General features: G+C 48.3%; 1 protein-coding gene across 1 annotated transcript in view; it reads right to left on the bottom strand.

The window, feature by feature from the left end:
- C6 (complement C6) overlaps positions 1–21,241 on the bottom strand; it is a 70,764-nt gene that overhangs the window by 31,120 nt on the left and 18,403 nt on the right. The window contains exons 5-8 of the mRNA XM_083154298.1: positions 19,307–19,445; positions 17,536–17,683; positions 8,407–8,607; positions 5,530–5,770 (exon numbers count right to left, since the gene is read on the bottom strand). Coding sequence (XP_083010424.1) covers positions 5,530–5,770; positions 8,407–8,607; positions 17,536–17,683; positions 19,307–19,445 — 729 coding nt within the window. The remainder of the gene's footprint in view (positions 1–5,529; positions 5,771–8,406; positions 8,608–17,535; positions 17,684–19,306; positions 19,446–21,241) is intronic.

Genomic DNA, 21,241 nt, shown 5'->3' with positions numbered 1-21,241 from the left:
CTGTACATATCCATTACTTGCTAAAACCACAAGCTGAGATATTGGAAATCATATCCAATACTGCTCCATTTCTTGAAGGAGAACAGCTTATTATTAAGCGCAACCTCAAGCACATCCATTTGTGAATAGTATCTAAAACAGACAAAGGCACCACACAATACTATTATAGTAAAATTTTATTCCATCAATAAACTTTGGGAACTGGGACCCCACGTTGTAAGGGTAGAAATATCCTTTTTAACACATGTCCGTGTCTACTTGGAAGCGGTACATATGTCAGAATGAACTTAGGTCTACAGTCATTAGTTCGACCCCACTAGGTCGACTGGCAGGAAGGTCGACCTGACTTAAGGTCGACATGGGCCAAGGTCGACATGACTTAAGGTCGAATTTGCATAAAGGTCGACATGAGGAAGGTCGATTGGTCATAAGGTCGACATGGGTTTTTCACTGTTTTTTTTATCCGAATGTCGACACAGTCGACATGGACACAGTTGGCAATGAGAATCGGACCCTCGCATCGCTCGCTTCGCTCGCGATGCTTCGGGCACGGTGCCTCGCTGCGCTCGGCACACTATTTTATTCTCCCACCACGCCCTAGTGGATGGTAGGGCATGAAATACCGCCTGTCGGCACATGTCGGCTCAAAAAACAGTGAAAAACCCATGTCGACCTTATGACCAGTCGACCTTCCGCATGTCGACCTTTATGCAAATTTGACCTTAAGTCATGTCGACCTTGGCCCATGTCGACCTTAAGTCAGGTCGACCTTCCTGCCAGTCGACCTAGTGGGGTCGACCTAATGACTGTAGACCTAAGTTCATTCTAATAGATGACCGCTTCCCGTCTACTTTGTATGTATTGTGTCTTTTATTTCGCTATCAATTTTATTGTGTGAATAATTAAAAGTTATATTTAATTGTGAAATTTCTTTGGTGCGCCACATAGAGACATTCTTTCTGTGGCAGTCCACTCCAGAGGTGTCCATGTGCCCTCAAAGAAGGTCAATTGCAGCTAATGCTGCTCAGAGAAAGAACTGCATTTTTATAGAAACAGCAGGGCTGTGAGGGGTTAACAGACAGCTAGTGTCCCAGCTCCCCTGCACTTGTGACAGGAAGCTGAGAGGTCAGAGGTGATCCCAGTAGCAAGGTGAGAGGGAGGAAGTGTGCAGAGAGTGAGAAGACGTGCTGGGAGCAGGGTGAGACTCAGGCAGAGAGAGGAGAAAGCCCAGCAGTGTGTGTGCAGTGAATGGAGAAGCTGTTCCCCTGTCCTGCACTGAAGAGGAGTGAGACCCAGAGAGGAGTGAGACCCAGAGAGGAGTGAGACCCAGAGAGGAGTGAGACCCAGAGAGGAGTGAGACCCAGAGAGGAGTGAGGCCCAGAGAGGAGTGAGAGACCCAGAGAGGAGTGAGAGACCCTGAAGAGTCATGACCAGCAGGAGCTGGCATCTGCAGCTGAGAGTTAAGGTACAGGAGCTCCCCTACCCCCAGGCTGGCCTGCACCCCAAATTGGCCCACTTTACCCAGCTATTGAAGTGGCTCTCCACTGCATAGGGGACAACTGTTATTGGGGTGCTGATCACCCTGCGACATTACCAGCCCAGAGACACCTGCAACGCCCCTCTGGCTGCATGCCAGATTTGCCACCACTGCCAAGCCTATATCTACAGCCTGTGTTGTATGTCTAGCAGGGAGTTGCCCTAGGTAACGGGGACTCGCCTGTACCCCGTTATAGGGGACCATTAATATTTTCTGGCCTTTATATAGTAGTGTGCACACTAAGGTAGGGCCTACCCTTGTACTTGTGAGGATCTTCCTTCGTGGGACCGTTTCTTCATTGACTGTTTTCCTTGCACCAGGGACTATAGTTCAGTATAGTGTTATATGTGCAGTATAGTGTTATATGTGCAGTATAGTGTTATATGTGCAGTATAGTATTCTAGTGATGTCATATTATTGTCTTTAATATTGCTCTCTTTGATGTCATTGTCTTTGTGTTTTTTTTATCTTTCTTATTGATGTTTGCATATGTGTACGAGTATATCACAGCGACTAGTGCAGTTGTTTTCCTTTAATAAATATTTGTCGCTGCTAACCGAAGTAGCGTTGTCTTTTGTGGGTCCCTTGGGTTGTGCCGTTCCCTGCCACAGGTTCTCCAGCAGAAGCCGCAAAGAATCCAGAAGCCGCCGCCGTCACCAGCTCCAGATTAAGGTACGCCATCTTGCACCACACCGAACAGGGGCACTGTCACACTTGGCGTCTACGAACAGGATTGCACAAGACCCCTGTGAACGGCAAGATGTGGCGATCGCAGTACATAGAACCGCTGGAGATGCGAAGAACCGCCACTCCACCAGCCCAAGCCAATCAGAACTCGATTGGGGCCATCATCGAAGCGATGACCGAAATGACCAGGATGATCCGTGAGATGCGTCAGGAATGGGCGGAGGATGAAAAGGAAAGACAGCAACGTGAAGGTGGCAGAAGGCATAGATGGCAACAGAATCGCCAATGGAGGTCGGAACGACTACACAGTGACCGAGCCGATGTATGCCCACAGACTGTGAGATGGCACGGGAGAAGAGGTCCACCGGCAGTGTTCCAGAACACGTCAAGAGCATCCGGTGTAACGCAGATGACTGATAGGCCGCGAACCGGCCCAAGAAGGATCACAGGTCGTGTCCTGTGGTTTGATGTGCCACGCGGATATGGATTCATTAAGCGCGCAGACACTGGCCATAGCGTGTATGTCCACTATACCGCCATCCAGCATGCCAACCCCCAAAACAGCTTCCGGAGCCTGAGCAACGGTGAGGCCGTAGAATTTGAATTGACAAGCGGGAAGAAAGGCACCAAGGCCGCCAACGTGACTGGACCGAATGGAACACCGGTGCTACGTAACAGACGCACCCCAGCACACTATCCAAGTCATAGAGAACCCCAACCGTACTACCAGCAAGAGTACAGCCACAGCGGAAGTAGAGCTGAACTGAGGGAAGTAAATGGCAAGAGTGACCGATTTAATGCCAACCCTCCTCGACCAGGACAGATGCCCCGCCCACCAGAACCTGACATCACGAGGTCAAGCAAGAAACCGGTCGTGCGGAGTGAGGCAGTCCATCAGAACTGGCAAAAAGCGACCAGGCCTCAACTTCCGGAGCCAACGCGGGAGTATGTGCCCAGGATGGACGATGCCGATTACCGGGTGGCGAATCTAAGGCCGAGAAATGTCGGAATGCTAGACCAGCAGAGAAGCCCAGAGATTGTGGTTCACATGGCTGTGACACAGACAGTGGAGCCGTCAGCAGCAGAACCAGTTGTGCCACTGCCTGAATCCAAGGCCAAGATCTGTTTCATCGGTGGGAAGCCGGTAACAAGTGGTGAATATACGACCATCTCAGGAGAGGAATTCGCCCTCAGAATCCAGCAGGCGATACAGAGGTCGAAGAGGCAAGATCGAGAGGTGAGACATGCCTAAAGATGCGTACATCGTGAGAGTGGGCGCCATCCATTGACAGCCTTGGAGAAGCTGGACCGCGGAGGGATGGAGGTCCTGTGGCAGAGGGATGGTTGACCTGGGGAGCCCACATTAGATATCAGGTGGCAGGAAGGTAGTGATGCTTATAGTTGTTTTTGAATGTATAATTGATCGCACCTGTTTTCATTTAGCGTTTGAATGTTGTCATGGACATTGACAGGACTTTGTCAAGAACTTATTGGTCCGGGTAAGTTGCCTGCGGACAGGCAAATTTCCAGCAGGGAGGTGTGTGGCAGTCCACTCCAGAGGTGTCCCTGTGCCCTCAAAGAAGGTCAATTGCAGCTAATGCTGCTCAGAGAAAGAACTGCATTTTTATAGAAACAGCAGGGCTGTGAGGGGTTAACAGACAGCTAGTGTCCCAGCTCCCCTGCACTTGTGACAGGAAGCTGAGAGGTCAGAGGTGATCCCAGTAGCAAGGGGAGAGGGAGGAAGTGTGCAGAGAGTGAGAAGACATGCTGGGAGCAGGGTGAGACTCAGGCAGAGAGAGGAGAAGTAGAAAACCCAGCAGCGTGGGTGCAGTGAATGGAGAAGCTGTTCCCCTGTCCTGCACTGAAGAGGAGTGAGACCCAGAGAGGAGTGAGACCCAGAGAGGAGTGAGACCCAGAGAGGAGTGAGACCCAGAGAGGAGTGAGACCCAGAGAGGAGTGAGAGACCCAGAGAGGAGTGAGAGACCCTGAAGAGTCATGACCAGCAGGAGCTGGCATCTGCAGCTGAGAGTTAAGGTACAGGAGCTCCCCTACCCCCAGGCTGGCCTGCACCCCAAATTGGCCCACTTTACCCAGCTATTGAAGTGGCTTTCCACTGCATAGGGGACAACTGTTATTGGGGTGCTGATCACCCTGCGACATTACCAGCCCAGAGACACCTGCAACGCCCCTCTGGCTGCATGCCAGATTTGCCACCACTGCCAAGCCTATATCTACAGCCTGTGTTGTATGTCTAGCAGGGAGTTGCCCTAGGTAACGGGGACTCGCCTGTACCCCGTTATAGGGGACCATTAATATTTTCTGGCCTTTATATAGTAGTGTGCACACTAAGGTAGGGCCTACCCTTGTACTTGTGAGGATCTTCCTTCGTGGGACCGTTTCTTCATTGACTGTTTTCCTTGCACCAGGGACTATAGTTCAGTATAGTGTTATATGTGCAGTATAGTGTTATATGTGCAGTATAGTGTTATATGTGCAGTATAGTATTCTAGTGATGTCATATTATTGTCTTTAATATTGCTCTCTTTGATGTCATTGTCTTTGTGTGTTTTTTATCTTTCTTATTGATGTTTGCATATGTGTACGAGTATATCACAGCGACTAGTGCAGTTGTTTTCCTTTAATAAATATTTGTCGCTGCTAACCGAAGTAGCGTTGTCTTTTGTGGGTCCCTTGGGTTGTGCCGTTCCCTGCCACAGGTTCTCCAGCAGAAGCCGCAAAGAATCCAGAAGCCACCGCCGTCACCAGCTCCAGATTAAGGTACGCCATCTTGCACCACACCGAACAGGGGCACTGTCACATTTCTGCTTCTGTAAAAATTTCCTGGGCGCTGCGGGCAAAATGGGGCACCGCGCACCAATTATTGATAACTTGTCCTGGTTCCTTGACCTTCCCATTCACAATCACTGGTAACTTTACAGGGGTGATTTATGGACACATGCTCACCCTAGGGCTAATTCAGCCAGCCCCGCAGTGATGACACGATTGGCAAAGGTTGCAGTGGTGACAATGTAGGGTTTTCAGGGTATATTTACAGTATACACAGCACTAAAATTAGGTTCAGGGACTCTTAGTCTAGGGGCAGAGCTATTTAAAAATAATTATATTAATATACAATCATATACACACGTTATTAAAGAACTTTAACATAAATAAAATTTATTTTATGTACATTTTGGCCCAGCTCAGGTTAAGAAACCCAGTTCCCAGTCCAATTTTACAACACGACATCTAGTGCAGCTGTTCTATGTGTCACTGCTGTAGTATTATTTTTATGATGGCCTTACCTGAATTCTTCAGTTCTTCCGCACTATACTGGTAGAGAAGGTCGTACGATCCACCCATTGAGCCTTTAGTGATGTAATGGGTGCCAAAATTATCAAATATTCTACTATACAGAGGATAGTTGTATTCCAAGGGGAGGTGATAGAGATCCGCCAGAAAGACATTTGATAGCCAGAGATTGTCCGTCTTCATAGCGAAATCTGACACCGAGATCACTTTACTGACCCTAATAAAATTAGAGTTCTAGAAAGGAAAACATATAATGTAGTGTCTCATTATAAGTATCAGACAGATTAATGACATTTTTACAAATCTATTAAAAGTTAAGAGTAAATGACAATAAAACTATGGGCCTGATTCAGACCTTCTCGGTATGCAGCATATACATATTTGCTGCCTAGTGACCATGCTCACACATTTACTTGTCTATACTTACTTTTATCCTGGACGGAGATGGATGAAAATGGGGGCGGGCGCTATCATCATGTGACCTCAGCCGCCCGCCCCAAAGCAGGCATGGACACGCCTCTGTTAGCAGGGGTATGCTCAGCGGGTCCCCTCCGTCCGCCCCCTGCCCGCCTGTCCACCATTGAGCGAACTCGCTGAAGCCGTTTTCTCAGAGGGTTTGCACATGCTCATGCATAAACCCCCAACAATCGGCCGGGTAGCGAATTCGGAGTTAAAATGAGGGGTCTATTCCGTTTAAGAACTTTACCCCATTCCCACATTATAGTGGGTTGACAATGTCTCGGTCGACACCTGAAAATTGTCAACACACCATATTGGCAGAAGGTCGGCACTCAAAAAGTTTTTCAGGTTTTTGGTGTCTATGTCGACATATAGGTTTACCGCGGCCCCCCTCTCTGCTTCGGGCACACTTCCATGTTCTCACTTTAATCTATGCCCACTGGGATAATAAAGTATGAACCAAGTCGGTCTACACCAAAAAAAGTGAAAAAACTTGTGTCAACATTTTGAGTGTCGAGCTTAAGCTTGTGTCGACCTTCTGTCAATGCCTACCTATGGTATGTCAACCATTTTTAGTGGTCGACCTAGTGAGTGTAGACCTAGACATTGTTGACCAAGGGACCGCATACCTGGCAACCCGCTGATGTCCAGATAATGCTATTGCGTTTGGAATGTGTTAGTGACTAGGGCTTACACTTTTGATCAGTTGTACTGACTGCTAAGATTTATGGCACCAAGGTTCCAAGTATAGCTTGAGACGTCAGTCCTTTGGGATGTCAGGGGTCTAGTGTCTGAAGGGTCTAGTTATAAAGGGTCAGCTTTATACCAGCAATAAACCGAAGGAAACCAGAAGGCAAACAACACAGCAACATTACTTCTAAACGACTGCATTAAAACCACATAAGTCAGGAACATCATGTGGCCTCAACTTACCTTTACCATGAGAACACCTGGACCAGGCCTACCACCACTACGGCTGAGAACACCAGGACTACCCCTCATGGTCTGATAATAGTTGCATTAACCATATCAGGATGGAGGATGAGGAGGGAAGTGGATCACCCTAGCACCAGCAGAACAATGGCCAAGGTCCCCCAGCCTCATTGGAAGTAACGGATGCTTCTGGCGCGTCAGCCCCCCCCCCCCCCCCTCCCAGCCTGCGTCCAGAGGAGGACAGAGGTGAGGAGGGAAGTGGATGATCCCAGCGCGGCAGACGACAGGCGATGAAACAGCAGCCGTGGCCCCCAGCCCTCCTCCCACTTGCTCCTGGGTACAACCTCGCTGGGAGCCCCCCAGGGAGGCGAGGGCCCAAAACTCCTAAACAAACCCCCAACTCCTGCCTCCGGTCTCACTGACTGACTCTACCCCCTCTCCCTGCACGTTGGTTCCCACCCAGCTACAGCTCCAGCCAGGGCCCTGACACGCTGCCCACCCAAGCCTACAGCCTTATGGCCATCCTGTGAAAGGCTGTAGGGAGATGGACTGTTGAGCCCTTCTGCTGCTGCCCGCGAGAAGCATGATCAAGATGGCAACGCTAATAGCTTCCTAGAAACTGTGCACTCAGCCATATGTAACCCCGTGTCTCCCCTGTCTCTGCTTATACTGTTACCTGCCTGGCTGCTGTGGTGACTAGGGGCACTGCTGATGGCTGCTTAGGCGCTGTGCAGCTCGGCAGGTAGGTGTTCCCTGTGTAATAACTGTACTGTCTCTGCTTATAGTGTTACCTACCTGACTGCTGCAATGACCAGTGGTGCCACTGATGGCTGCCTCAGCCCTGTGCAGCTCAGCAGGTATGTGTTCCCTGCATGATAACTGTACTGTCTCTGCTTATAGTGTTACCTACACAGCACAGCAATCCTAACCAAATTCCTAGTATATGCAAATATACCTGGCCAATAAAGCTGATTTTGATTCTAGCATCCATAATGTTCCTATGTGCTGGTGCAAGCATATACTGTATGGGTATGGGGTCATATTGGGACTTATTGCCTGGGACATGATTTTTGAGGTCAAGCGCTGACCCTCCTGGGGCATATATTTTATCATTGGTGATTCTCCCATATAAAGCTGTTAATGCCAGTGGGTCTAATAATACTTTTGTGGATTTCAATCTCCTCTCTTAAAGTTGTGTGCTGTCCAGGACCACATGGACCTGTGACAGCCCACACGTCACTGGCCTTGAATTCAAGGCTTGAAGAACACCTTGGGTCAAATGCACCAAGCTTCAAAGTGATAAAGTGGAGAGTATTAAACAACCAGTCGGCCAGCTCCTAACTATCATTTTCATACCCAGTCTGTAACTTGGCCATTAGGGGCTGACCGGCTGGTGTTTTATCACCATCCGCTTTATCACTTTTGAAGCTTGGTGCATCTGACCTCATAAACAAAACTATACAATAACTATATTGTACCTTTTTGTTAGAGGCTGTTACGGTTTCCTTAAAAGATGATGTTGATGTCCATTTTGAGCTGGATTTCTTACTGAATAATATTGGAATTCCAAAAGAGTCCTTTCCAGAAGACTGCGCTGAATCACTACTGCTACTGTCTCGCCTAAAGTCATTCAGGCTGTCATAGAAATCAGAAAGGACATCATCCGTTTCATTGTCCACCTGCAGGAAGACATGTTCAAAATACTGTATGTCAAAAGGTTAAAACAAAATCTCATTAAATCAAACCTTTAACTCTATCATTTCACTTAACACTCGACTTAATGTCAGGAACCAGTTTCTGTCTGTTTGGCATTTTTGCTCACTGGTGACCTCCAGTGGCAGGTCTGTTGCCATTACAGCTTTGTGTTCTGGGAGCTTAATTTATTCACTAGGCTGTGAGAAATTAAGCTAATCAAGCACTTGCTGGAATCACCTGAGGCCTTTATAAGCCATGCTCTCCTGGGGATCCGTGCCAGTGATAGCTCATTTCCTGTCAGTTCAGTTCCTGTCAGCTTCCTGGTTAAAGTTCCTGCTGCATGTGCAGGGAACTTCTGTCTGGTCCTTTGTTTCGGTCTCCTGTCTGGATCCCAGGATATCCTCTGCAGCTAAGCTTCCTGCAGCCCTGCATTTAGCGTTCTATATGCTACCTTGGTCCCTGGAGTGTTTGGGTTTCTCCCTGTGGCTCCAGTTGTCTCCTGCGTCAGCATCTTCCGTGTCAGCGCCTCCTGTGTCTCCTGCGTCAGTGTCTTCAGTGTCAGCGCCTCCTGTGTCTCCTGCGTCAGTGTCTTCAGTGTCAGCATCTTCTGTGTTCCCTGTGTCGACGTCTTCTGTGTCGGCGTCTCCTCACTCCTACGTTCAGTGTTCCTGTCCCGGGACGGAGTCCACGTGAATTCCACCTTCTCCCTCTCTTCGTGGGTCACGTAAGTGCTCCTGTGGAGCCCGGGTTCTTCTTTTATCTCTGTTGTGGCCCGCCGTGGCCGTTCCCCTCCGCGGGACTGTTTTCTCTTGTTGTCAGGTTATGGTTTATTCTTGTCTTCTATTTTTCCCCTTATCTTGTTCCTTAGTCTCCGTCAGGTAGGGGTTTCCCCTTTCCTCTCTGCATCCGGTTTTGGGGAATATCCGTTTTCTGTTTTCTTGGTTCCGAGGATTCCCTATCTCCTGTTGGGTTTGCGACTCGGTCGCGTTGTCCCGTCCTTGGCCTGGTGCCGGTTAGTTAGGGGTTCTTTCTCAGTTAGGCCCGTTAGTTAGAGCTGCCTCTTGAGATACCCCCTGGCGATCGCTCACCCCTTGTCTCCACGTAACACCTGGCTGCATCGGGGTTAGAGCCGGCGTAACTGGCTCTTTCGAACGCGGCGGCTACAGGCGAAGCCTAGCACTACCGCAGGGGTATTCCATCTGCCCGGGGGACTCAACAGAGTTAGTGTAGGTTTCGCTGTGGCCATCCTAAACAGCGGTCCCAGCTACGGGCTCACGCCTGATCTCCAGCTCCCTGCCTCCTGCAGCACCACACCAGCATCCTCACGTCCCTGTCTCCGGACTTCAACCGTGGGTAACAACCAAATCCGTAACATTATCACTGGCCATACCGATATATGCATGTGTTCACGGTAGTCATAGGGGTACATGCATATATAAAATCTTGTTTCAAGGTGATTTGGGTGTTTTTTTTGATTGGTTGCGGGACTTATAGATTTGTCCATATTAAGATTTTTTTTTCCTTCTTTCCCTTCCAGTATTTTGCCCGGTACGGGGTTTTGCTTTATTCAGCATACTCAGGTGGTCTGGTCTGTTTGTTTCATTTCTGTACTTAATTATGCAGGCCTTGCAAGCTTCCTTGATGGCCTTAAATACGGCCTTTACAGCCTTAAAACCTGAGCGGGTTAAGGATCTGCAGCAGTCATTTCTGCGATTGCAAGATCTGTTAACCCAAATTTTCCTGGACCTGTCTGAGGTTTTTGGGGCTCAACCAGCTCCTAGGGAGACCCTGGCTAAGGGGTTAATCAGTCAAACTTCAGATCAGGAGATTCAGAAGAGACATAGAAGTTTTTTACGGCCAAAGCTCACACCAGAAGAGCGGCAACGGCGTAAAGACTTTAACCTATGTCTGTATTGTGGGGAATCAGGCCACTTTCTCCAGTATTGCGAATTGCGCAGATCTGGTGGTGGTACTGGGAAGGATTTTCCTCAATCCAAGTGGTATCAGGAGGTTCCATCTATGCCTGTCTCCTCTAAGCAGGAGGAGCCTGACCACACACCCCACATACGTAGCGCTCCGACTTACAACTGGGGTCCTAAGACTAGAGCGCCCCATGTTGAGGTACGGAATCAGACGGGAATGTGGAATTCATCCACAAAGATTCCAGACAGAAAGACGTTGGATGCTAATCTTCCAGTCAGGGAGATCAACGTTCTTTCAACATTGGAACTGTTATGTCCCGTAGAGGAGTCTCAGGTTTTTCCCTCAAAAGGGGCTTCAAGTGGCATAATCCCAGAGGGGGTCCTTGAAGCCGTCACCCCTAAGAGGGTCTTGGGGAACTTAACCCCACATGGACTTATGGAGGTCATTGCTCCTGATGAGGCCTTGGGAGGCATAACTCCGGAGAAAGAATCCCTGACATCAGTCTCAGCCGGGATTTCTAGTGACATCTTCCCTGATCTTGGGGTTCACGGAGTTGCCTCTGAGGTTGTGGATCCAGGAGTGGCACTCAAAGTCCTGGTCTCCATAGGCGAGTCCGATGCCGTGGGCTCATCTAGCGGCAAGGGCGCTTGGGGCTCATTGAACGTTTTGGGTGCTCGAGGTCAGTCGAGCCAATTTGATGCCCAAGGCCCGCCGGGCGTGTCTGATGATACTTCTAACACGCCATACTTCGATGGAGATTTGGCCCAGCTCCGACCAATTGCTCAGCAATTCCTCGCTAAAATGGACTTCTCACATAATGTGAAGATAACTCCTACTTCTGCTGTCCGTTATCTCTTATCATGCTTTAGAGGAAGAGCTTTGGAGTGGGTTAAACCTCTCATAGAGGCTGACGATCCCATCCTAAGGGATCTTCCGGGTTTTCTAAAAACCATGCGGAAAGTGTTCAGCCCAAAGGCCGCAGCCCCGAGTGGGGGCCCAAAGGCCGCAGCCCCGAGTGGGGGCCCAAAGGCCGCAGCCCCGAGTGGGGGCCCAAAGGCCGCAGCCCCGAGTGGGGGCCCAAAGGCCTGTTTCGCCCCAGAAGGTGGGCAAGTCTGTTTCGCCCCAGAAGGTGGGCAAGTCTGTTTCGCCCCAGAAGGTGGGCAAGTCTGTTTCGCCCCAGAAGGTGGGCAAGTCTGTTTCGCCCCAGAAGGTGGGCAAGTCTGTTTCGCCCCAGAAGGTGGGCAAGTCTGTTTCGCCCCAGAAGGTGGGCAAGTCTGTTTCGCCCCAGAAGGTGGGCAAGTCTGTTTCGCCCCAGAAGGTGGGCAAGTCTGTTTCGCCCCAGAAGGTGGGCAAGTCTGTTTCGCCCCAGAAGGTGGGCAAGTCTGTTTCGCCCCAGAAGGTGGGCAAGTCTGTTCGGTCCCGGAAGGGGACTCTGCCTGTCCGGCCCCGGAAGGGGACTCTGCCTGTCCGGCCCCGGAAGGGGACTCTGCCTGTCCCATCCCAGAGGGGGGCTTAGTCCATTTTGCCCCAAGAGGTACCCTTAAGGCTGAATCCCTGGAAAGGGCGGCCATCTCCTTGGCTGAGGTCCCAAAGACCACAGCCTCAGCAAAGGACTTGAGAGCCATAAACCCAGTTGGGGTCTCGGTCATGCTAGCTTCCAAGGAGACTTCTGAAGTTTTAACTTCTAGTGGGGTCGTTCACACAGAGAATTCTAGCTCTGAGGTCCTAGAGGTGGACGTTTCCATGTCCATTGTATTTGATGGAGACCTTGCCCATTTTGTTGCCCTGGTCAAACACTATACTTCCCTTTTTGAATCGGGACCATCTTCAGGGGTCACTTGGGCTAACATTGTAGACCTCATCATTTCTGCCTTTAGGGGTAGACCTCAGACATGGGCCTACAAGCTGATCAGGTGTAGTGACCCTTGCCTTAAGGATCTTTCCTCTTTTTGTGATGCCGTTATTAAAAAGTTCAGTCCCAAGAGGAAGGTTGAGGCTTCATCAGCTCCTGGAGATATGGTCTCCAACATTAGCCAGAGGTATGAGGTCCCAGCTCTGAGAAATTCACAATCAATCCATTGCACTTTCGCCTCACCTTGTATACTCACAGGCAAGAGTCCAGCAGTTGCTCCTGCCTTAATGATGGCAGACAAGAGAGTGCTGGCTGAGTTGTCCAGTCAAAAGTCTGAGATTAAAGACTTTCACAAAGATTCCATCTATGGCCAAAGCGTTCATTCTTCTTCGTTACCCATCCCGTCTGTGAAAAAGACGTTCAGGATCTCTTCAGTTCAGGATTCCAACCCTGAATCTGATTTGATACCCCATAGCTGTAGCTTGGGGGAGGGTACCATCAGATCTGATAATGTGTGGGGCCTTAAGTTATTTTTCCCTTCAAAATCCAGGAAAAAGAGAAGAAAGAAACATTAATCTTTTCTCCTGGATCATCTTTTAGTTTTGGTTGTGCCCTGTGGTCACCCTTAGGGGGGGCACTGTCACAAGCTGTGGTTGTAGCTTGTGTTTTCATTTTTGTTGCCTTTGCCCCGTCGTCCAGATGCATTTAATTTTTGGAGGTCTGGATTTTGGGGTCTGTTGACCCCTCCTCAAGGGGGGGGTACTGTCAGGAACCAGTTTCTGTCTGTTTGGCATTTTTGCTCACTGGTGACCTCCAGTGGCAGGTCTGTTGCCATTACAGCTTTGTGTTCTGGGAGCTTAATTTATTCACTAGGCTGTGAGAAATTAAGCTAATCAAGCACTTGCTGGAATCACCTGAGGCCTTTATAAGCCATGCTCTCCTGGGGATCCGTGCCAGTGATAGCTCATTTCCTGTCAGTTCAGTTCCTGTCAGCTTCCTGGTTAAAGTTCCTGCTGCATGTGCAGGGAACTTCTGTCTGGTCCTTTGTTTCAGTCTCCTGTCTGGATCCCAGGATATCCTCTGCAGCTAAGCTTCCTGCAGCCCTGCATTTAGCGTTCTATATGCTACCTTGGTCCCTGGAGTGTTTGGGTTTCTCCCTGTGGCTCCAGTTGTCTCCTGCGTCAGCATCTTCCGTGTCAGCGCCTCCTGTGTCTCCTGCGTCAGTGTCTTCAGTGTCAGCGCCTCCTGTGTCTCCTGCGTCAGTGTCTTCAGTGTCAGCATCTTCTGTGTTCCCTGTGTCGACGTCTTCTGTGTCGGCGTCTCCTCACTCCTACGTTCAGTGTTCCTGTCCCGGGACGGAGTCCACGTGAATTCCACCTTCTCCCTCTCTTCGTGGGTCACGTAAGTGCTCCTGTGGAGCCCGGGTTCTTCTTTTATCTCTGTTGTGGCCCGCCGTGGCCGTTCCCCTCCGCGGGACTGTTTTCTCTTGTTGTCAGGTTATGGTTTATTCTTGTCTTCTATTTTTCCCCTTATCTTGTTCCTTAGTCTCCGTCAGGTAGGGGTTTCCCCTTTCCTCTCTGCATCCGGTTTTGGGGAATATCCGTTTTCTGTTTTCTTGGTTCCGAGGATTCCCTATCTCCTGTTGGGTTTGCGACTCGGTCGCGTTGTCCCGTCCTTGGCCTGGTGCCGGTTAGTTAGGGGTTCTTTCTCAGTTAGGCCCGTTAGTTAGAGCTGCCTCTTGAGATACCCCCTGGCGATCGCTCACCCCTTGTCTCCACGTAACACCTGGCTGCATCGGGGTCAGAGCCGGCGTAACTGGCTCTTTCGAACGCGGCGGCTACAGGCGAAGCCTAGCACTACCGCAGGGGTATTCCATCTGCCCGGGGGACTCAACAGAGTTAGTGTAGGTTTCGCTGTGGCCATCCTAAACAGCGGTCCCAGCTACGGGCTCACGCCTGATCTCCAGCTCCCTGCCTCCTGCAGCACCACACCAGCATCCTCACGTCCCTGTCTCCGGACTTCAACCGTGGGTAACAACCAAATCCGTAACACTTAACCCTGTAGCAGCCAATTCTGGTGCCGTCTATTCCCAGAAAACAACCAGAACCCTGACCAACCTGAGCTGATCTCCTGCCCCTACTCTTCACTTTAACCATCCATCGATAATTGAACTATTTACCCCAAATTTCTGGACTTGATTCTCCATTGTTCTCATTACCATGCTCTACTAGTCTAGTGCAGTCAACCATTGTCTTCTGGTTAGTCATATTCTCACTTTTCTGCCTCTGAATTCTTTGTACGTTCACCTCTCTTTCCTCCGTTCCTTCCTCTTACTCATCCTTCTTCTCACTGCCACTTTCAAAATGCCAATCTCCTAAACCACTCTTCTCCTCATACATCATCTGCTTCACTCTGGTCCTGAGTTGTACAAATATGGCCGGTGTTCACACAACTGAGCTATTGTTAACAGAATGAGCATGTGCCGTGATCACACTGTGCATATGTCAATGTGCCACTGCAATCCTGTTCTAACGAGGATGTCATGGGAAAGTGATGGACAAAAAGTTACCGTTTGGACAGGAGTGGTTAGAAAAACGGAGGCATGTCATGGCTATTTTTTTTGGGGGGGGGGGTGTATCTGCAGTAAGCTGAGAGCTTGTACATGCAAAACATGGCACGCGGGACACTACTGCTGTGTCTAGTCTACTTTGTATTTTGGCTTTACTCTAGGGTGCGCTTCCGTTTCCACAGCAATGTTCACTCTCTTGTCATTTTTTTTGCCTACCACTGCAACATTTTTGACTTTACCAAACTCCTCTCCCCAATATCTGGCCATAATCTGGCCTGATTTATTTCATCACTTTCCCTGATACCTCCTACCTAATTTGTCTTCTCCTCCTATCAGGGCCGGCAACAGCCCCCCCCCCCCCCCCCATGTTTTTGTCTCACCAACTTTTCTCCAACAACCTTCTGTTAACACTATCTATGTACCTGCTAATGGGGACTAAAGTTGTATCCTTCTCCAATCCTCTCCTACCTCCATTGCCCTCTTAACCCCATTCCCTCTAGACCAGGGGTCAGGGAACTTTTTATACCTTTTATGCAAAAATATATTTAGATACGCCGACTTTTCCCCCCTTGAAGTGTTATACACACTATACCCCCAGAAATTGATGATATATCCTACTAGTATGGTACACAGCCTGGCAGACATGGATGATGATGATGATGATACCATGTATGGCTGTGTGTGGTACAAATTTTATACCACACACAACCATACATGGTAATCCTCATCATCATCATCAATGGCTGCCAGGCTGTGTGTGGTATAGCCAGTGATAATGTGACATCTAGGCAACTATTAGTGTCAGTATTACAAGATGATATAGTGACCGTCTGTGCACATTTTTCTCGGCACGACTGTGAGAGTATGAAACACACAAGCGGCATTTCATGCCCTACCATCGACTAGGGCGTGGAGGGAGAATAGAATAGTACCCAAAGCATGGCGAGCACAGTGTGCCATACGATATTCGGGACAAAAGCGTGAAAAACCCATGTTGACCTTTGACCTTAGGCGTGACAACCTTGTGTCGGTGTTGACCTAAGACCTGTTGACTTTCAGTGGCCGACCCAGTGTATGTCAACCTCAATTTGGTCGACCCAATGAACCATATCCGTAATAACTGGGAGAAAATTAGGCCAATGATATGACCCCGGAAATGAGAAGAGGAAAAGGTCCAGTGAGTAAGGACAAATAAGAAAGACAGGGAGTGAGGTTTAGATGAAGCACAATCTGTGGATGGGGTGGAAGAGAAAGAAGAGTAGACTTGATAGATTTGAAAGAGAGAGAGAGAGAGAGAGGGTTCAAGGCAGGAAAGGTGCAAGAAGGAGATACCCACTTCGCCTTGTGGTGCTGAGGGAAAAGAAGAGCCCGTCAAGAGACATTTATCAAGGATCGCATATACAATGCGATCTGGGCGGTTAGCACTGACCCCCCACGACTCCGCAGCCCCGGTGGCAGTGCGGTGTGTATGGGCTACCACCATCTCAGAGTGGCGGTAGCCCAAGGATGCGATGCACTGCTGCCTGACTTTGATACATCAGGCAGCTTTGCATCCCCCATAGAAACCTATGGGGAATGCGGCGGGCGGCGGTGCAGGAGTGATCAGAGATTCCTGCTGCTTTCCCTCCTGATACATTCTGGGGATACTTAATATATTTGGCTAACCTCCGAAAATGGATGTTTTTCGCGGATTTAGCCACAAATATACAATAATAAATGGGCGCTACAAAAAGCAGTGGTGTCAGTATGGAAGATCCACAAAAAAAATGCCTTTTACCAGTGGTGGTTACTATGGGCAAGAATGCAGCCTCCCGGTCCATCAATGCAGATTACAGTCAAGAATTAGGCCTAAATTATTCCATGCTTGCTGGCTATCACCATCCAAATGTACTGGTAAGGTGACTGCCAGGTGGTTGTGCCAATGTAACTTACTGATGGAACCATTATTTTACTTTTGATAGCTTAGCAGCCAGAATCGCACCATGTGTACAGTGCTTGTCCCCTGCGGGCGATAGAGATGCGCATCCTCGCAGCTGCGCTATTGCTCAGCCAAATAGACTGCGCAAGCAAATTTTGACTTAGTCAAAAATATTCCGCTTAGTCAAAATCGTCATGTAAACTGCAACAGTAACCCTTATACTTGGATTATCTTGGGATGTTCATGCAATGGAACACTCTGCCAGTATTACAGAGGCCATGCCCACTTTTCTGAATAGGCAACGGCCATTTTACAATGCCACGCCCACTTTTCCGGGAATGTGCGCGCCGAAGGGGAGGGAATGTCCAGGAATCCATGATGAGCGAGGTGGCAACCATCCTTTAAACAGGCCCTGGCCAGACCATATTGTTATTATTCTACTGTAGGAAGCTGACTAATACCCTGATTCACTCAAGCAGCAATTCATCACCAGTGTACATGTAACAGTGAGTACAGCTGCACCTGTAATTTATAAACACAGCATCACTACTTGTTAAGTAACTCTGATGTCTGCCTATATAACTCTGCAATAACAACACCTGAACACAAATAATTTCCAACATAATCTTAACAAATCCAACACAATATACCTGAAATGTGATACTTTCTAGATTGGCAGGAAGGCGATACAACTTTCTACTTGGTCCTGTTCCGTTTCCTGAAACTGTTTTCCGATTTCCACCAAAGTAATTGTTGTCGAAAATCTCACCTGCGCTTTCACCGGACAGGTAGTTATACCTATAAGCACAGCATACAGGATATATATTTTAGAAGCACCCAATAAATAATAAGTTAAAAAACAATCTCACACATGAAGAAGATGGATGAGTGGGATTTGAAATAATATAAATGAACTACTGTCCCGAGACAATCACAATGGCATAAAACCTTTTAATAGTTTTATTATTTATTTGCTATAATTAGCCAAGATACATACAAAATAGAAACAGACTACTCCGGCCATCACAATGTAAAATATTATGTATTTTGTATAATAAATAGTATTTTTTATTTTGTATAATCGTCTCCTGCGAATTCGATCCGGGGACCAATGTTGCGGGTCTGCGCATGCGTATGGGGGAAAATACGCCTGTGTAAAAATAATGCAGCCAGTATTTACCCTGCACAGAAACAAAATAACTCACACAAATCTAACTCTCTATACTTGTTACATCTGCCCCACCGGCAGTGCACATGGTTTTACCCATTTTCAAAAACAAATTTGTACTGAGCTCAGATCTGAATAAGGGCCTATGGCCCTCCAGCTATTATGAAACTACAAGTTCCATCATGCCTTGCTACAGTTTTGCTATTAGGGAATGCTAAAACTATGGCAAGGCATGCTGGGATGTGTAGTTTCACAACATTTGGAGGGCCACAGTTTGGACATGCCTGTATTAGGCTAAAGTGGCCACTTTTCTTGCCTATGTGTTTTTCAGTTCCCAAAATGGCTGCCTCCATGAGGTACTTCAGTGATGCCTCTTGTTCTATGAATTCAATTGGAAAATGGCCATGTTCCACAACATATCTCAGTGGTGTTGCTGGTTCTTACGGAACTGATTCTTACATTATTAAGCAACATGATTACTTATGATAATGACACAGGGGCCTGTTTCAGGTCCCAAATACCTGCTTTCCATTTCACAAAGTAATGTTGTTCGGTATTTTCCTCATGTGCAGGATCCATACTGTGTATGGGCAGTACGAATCCTGTAAGCAGCCATTTGGCGGCCTCCATTTTCCAAACCGTAAATGTGTCACCTCCATTTTGGGGGAGTGCCAAGGCTAGGATCTCTGTCTTCTGACAGAGAATACATAGCCTGTTGGCAGTGGCGGGTGGGTGGGGGGACTCTTTGCGCAGGCCCCGGCCTGTTGTAGGGGCCCAGGTCCCACTGCCACCCCTTCCTCAATGTAGACCATGGCACTAGGAAGATGGGGTACACTGCTGAAGCAGCATCTCTCCCCAGCCCAGCACACACACTGCTATGCAAAAGGCACATATGTGTGATATGCGGGTAAGGGTGAGTCATCCCTCCACCCCCTTGCTTCTCACTGCCACCCCCACCCTTTGGCCATACTTCCATGCATTGGCCATGCCCCCGAGTACCTGGGCCCAGCATGGTTGACGGCTCAGCTGCCTGTTGGTCGGAGCAGGTGATCCAATGCTGATCCCCAGAACATAGCACTAGATCACATATGCATATAGCAGGCATCTACTTATATCAGTCACCTCCTGCTGCATTACCATACTAGTGCATCTCTGCTGCTTCCAAGTAACAGCAGCGATGTCACCTCCAACCACATCTGAATTAGACCCTCTGCTATTGCCTCTGCTATTGACTACAAATAACGTCTGCTTACCCGTTTCCCATTAGCTGAACACCTGGAATATTCTCATAGGTCCTCTTGGGTGGTGGCTTCCTCCTACAGTCTCTCTCATCAGAATTGTCTCCACAATCATTGTCTCCGTTGCATTGCAATTTTGTGTCGATGCAGCGACCTAATTTGTAAAAGGCGGAGATTGTGAGCAGTTTTATTCTTTTGATATAAGGATATGTGCTGAATAAAACATAATTCTAATTTCAAATACCATGACGCATGTCTATATTAATACCATGCTGACATTATATACAAAAATATCCAACCGCATTCTATGATCTGTGTTTTGGTTTTTCTCTATTATTTTCTTGTGCAAGGTTTGTGAAATGTGAAGGGGTTTTGCAATAGGACAGAGCCGCTGCTTTTTGACCTTTAAGTTGCTATATATAACTGCATTGCTACAGCAAACACTGTTCCTGTTTGCTCAACCCTAATTGCACCACCACCACAAGGCATGTGATACTTTTGATCAGTGGCGTAACTATGAATTGGTCGCCCCCCGTGAACCCCCCCTCCCCCATCCCCCGCCCACAGCCTTACCTGTCTTGCTGGTCCCGGCTCCCTTGCTGGCTTCATTCTTCTGCTATGGAGACGGACCAACACAAAATGTCCGCCCACATACAGCAGACAGTTTCAGTGAACTGTCTGCTATATGGGGCGGACATTTTATTGTGGTCCATATCACTAGCAGAAGAATGACCACCACTGAAGACAGGTAAGGCTGCGGGCGGCAGATGGGCGGGCAAGCAAGCAGCGGATGGGCGGACGGGAGGGGGCTAACTTATAGCACCGCAGCCCCCCGGCGCCCCCACATGCACAGCGCCCCCCCACGACACGGGGGCTGCGGTGCTATAGTTACGCCCCTGCTTTTGATGTGGGTGTATTACCCTATTGCTGTACCAGGTCAATTCATCACTTTGCTGCCTCTACCTCTTCCCACCTCGTACTTGTCACACAGCCTTCGGTATGGCACTGTAAATATGAATTAATTGGCCTGGTTGATTTGCATCTTTGCAAGTCCACCAAATCCCGCCCGGTGAATGGTGATGACAAGCGGGACTGCGCATCATCAGCGTAGGAATCTGCTAAATCGTTATGAATATCGGCTAGTGTGTACCCAAGTTTACTTTAGTCTTATCTCTAAAGTTTCCCATTATCCTATTTATCTATTTACCAAGCTGTGAACAGCTTATTATTTTTGTCTTGACAAATAGTATTAAGCGGATGGTGGAACAGGTTATATACTACCGTCGTTTCTGAATACAGAATTATCACATTTTTTATTTAGATAACATTTCAAAACAATGGGCCTTATTCAGATCTAACCGCAGTACAAATTTGTTCTCAAAATGGGCAAAACCATGTGCACTGCAGGTGGGGCAGATGTAACATGCAGAGAGAGTTAAGTTTGGGAGGGGTGTGTTGAAACTGAAATCTAAATTGCAGTGTAAAAAAAATTGCAGCCGGTATTTACCCTGCACAGAAACAAAATAACTCACACAAATCTAACTCTCTCTATACATGTTACATCTGCCCCACCTGCAGTGCACATGGTTTTGCCCATTTTGAGAACAGACTTGTACTGCGAATCTGATGGCAGAATTTGACTTCTTAGAGTCAAACAACACCAAGCTCATGACTGAAATTGTAAGAGCCAAGCTACTGCAGTTCCAGCGTATTCCCGTTGAGATCATAACTGAGGGTCTGCCTTGGGCACAAAACCTAAGAAGCACAAGCTCAAGTGTTTTGTATGTCACAAGGTAGGACACAAAGCTTCAGATTGGAGAATGAAAAATACCAGTGGTGCGCAGAAGCAGCATGACAAGAAAGACGAGTCAGCACTGTACGTAACAGACAACTACAGGAAGGATTGCTGGTGCATGGACTCGGGAGCCACTAGGCATTTTAGCTACAATA

Source organism: Crinia signifera, chromosome 1 (assembly GCF_055691185.1).
Source record: "Crinia signifera chromosome 1, ASM5569118v1, whole genome shotgun sequence".
NCBI classification, from domain to species: domain Eukaryota; kingdom Metazoa; phylum Chordata; class Amphibia; order Anura; family Myobatrachidae; genus Crinia; species Crinia signifera.
Note: the sequence above shows the minus strand (reverse complement) of the source record. Positions and strands in the feature narration are given on the sequence as shown.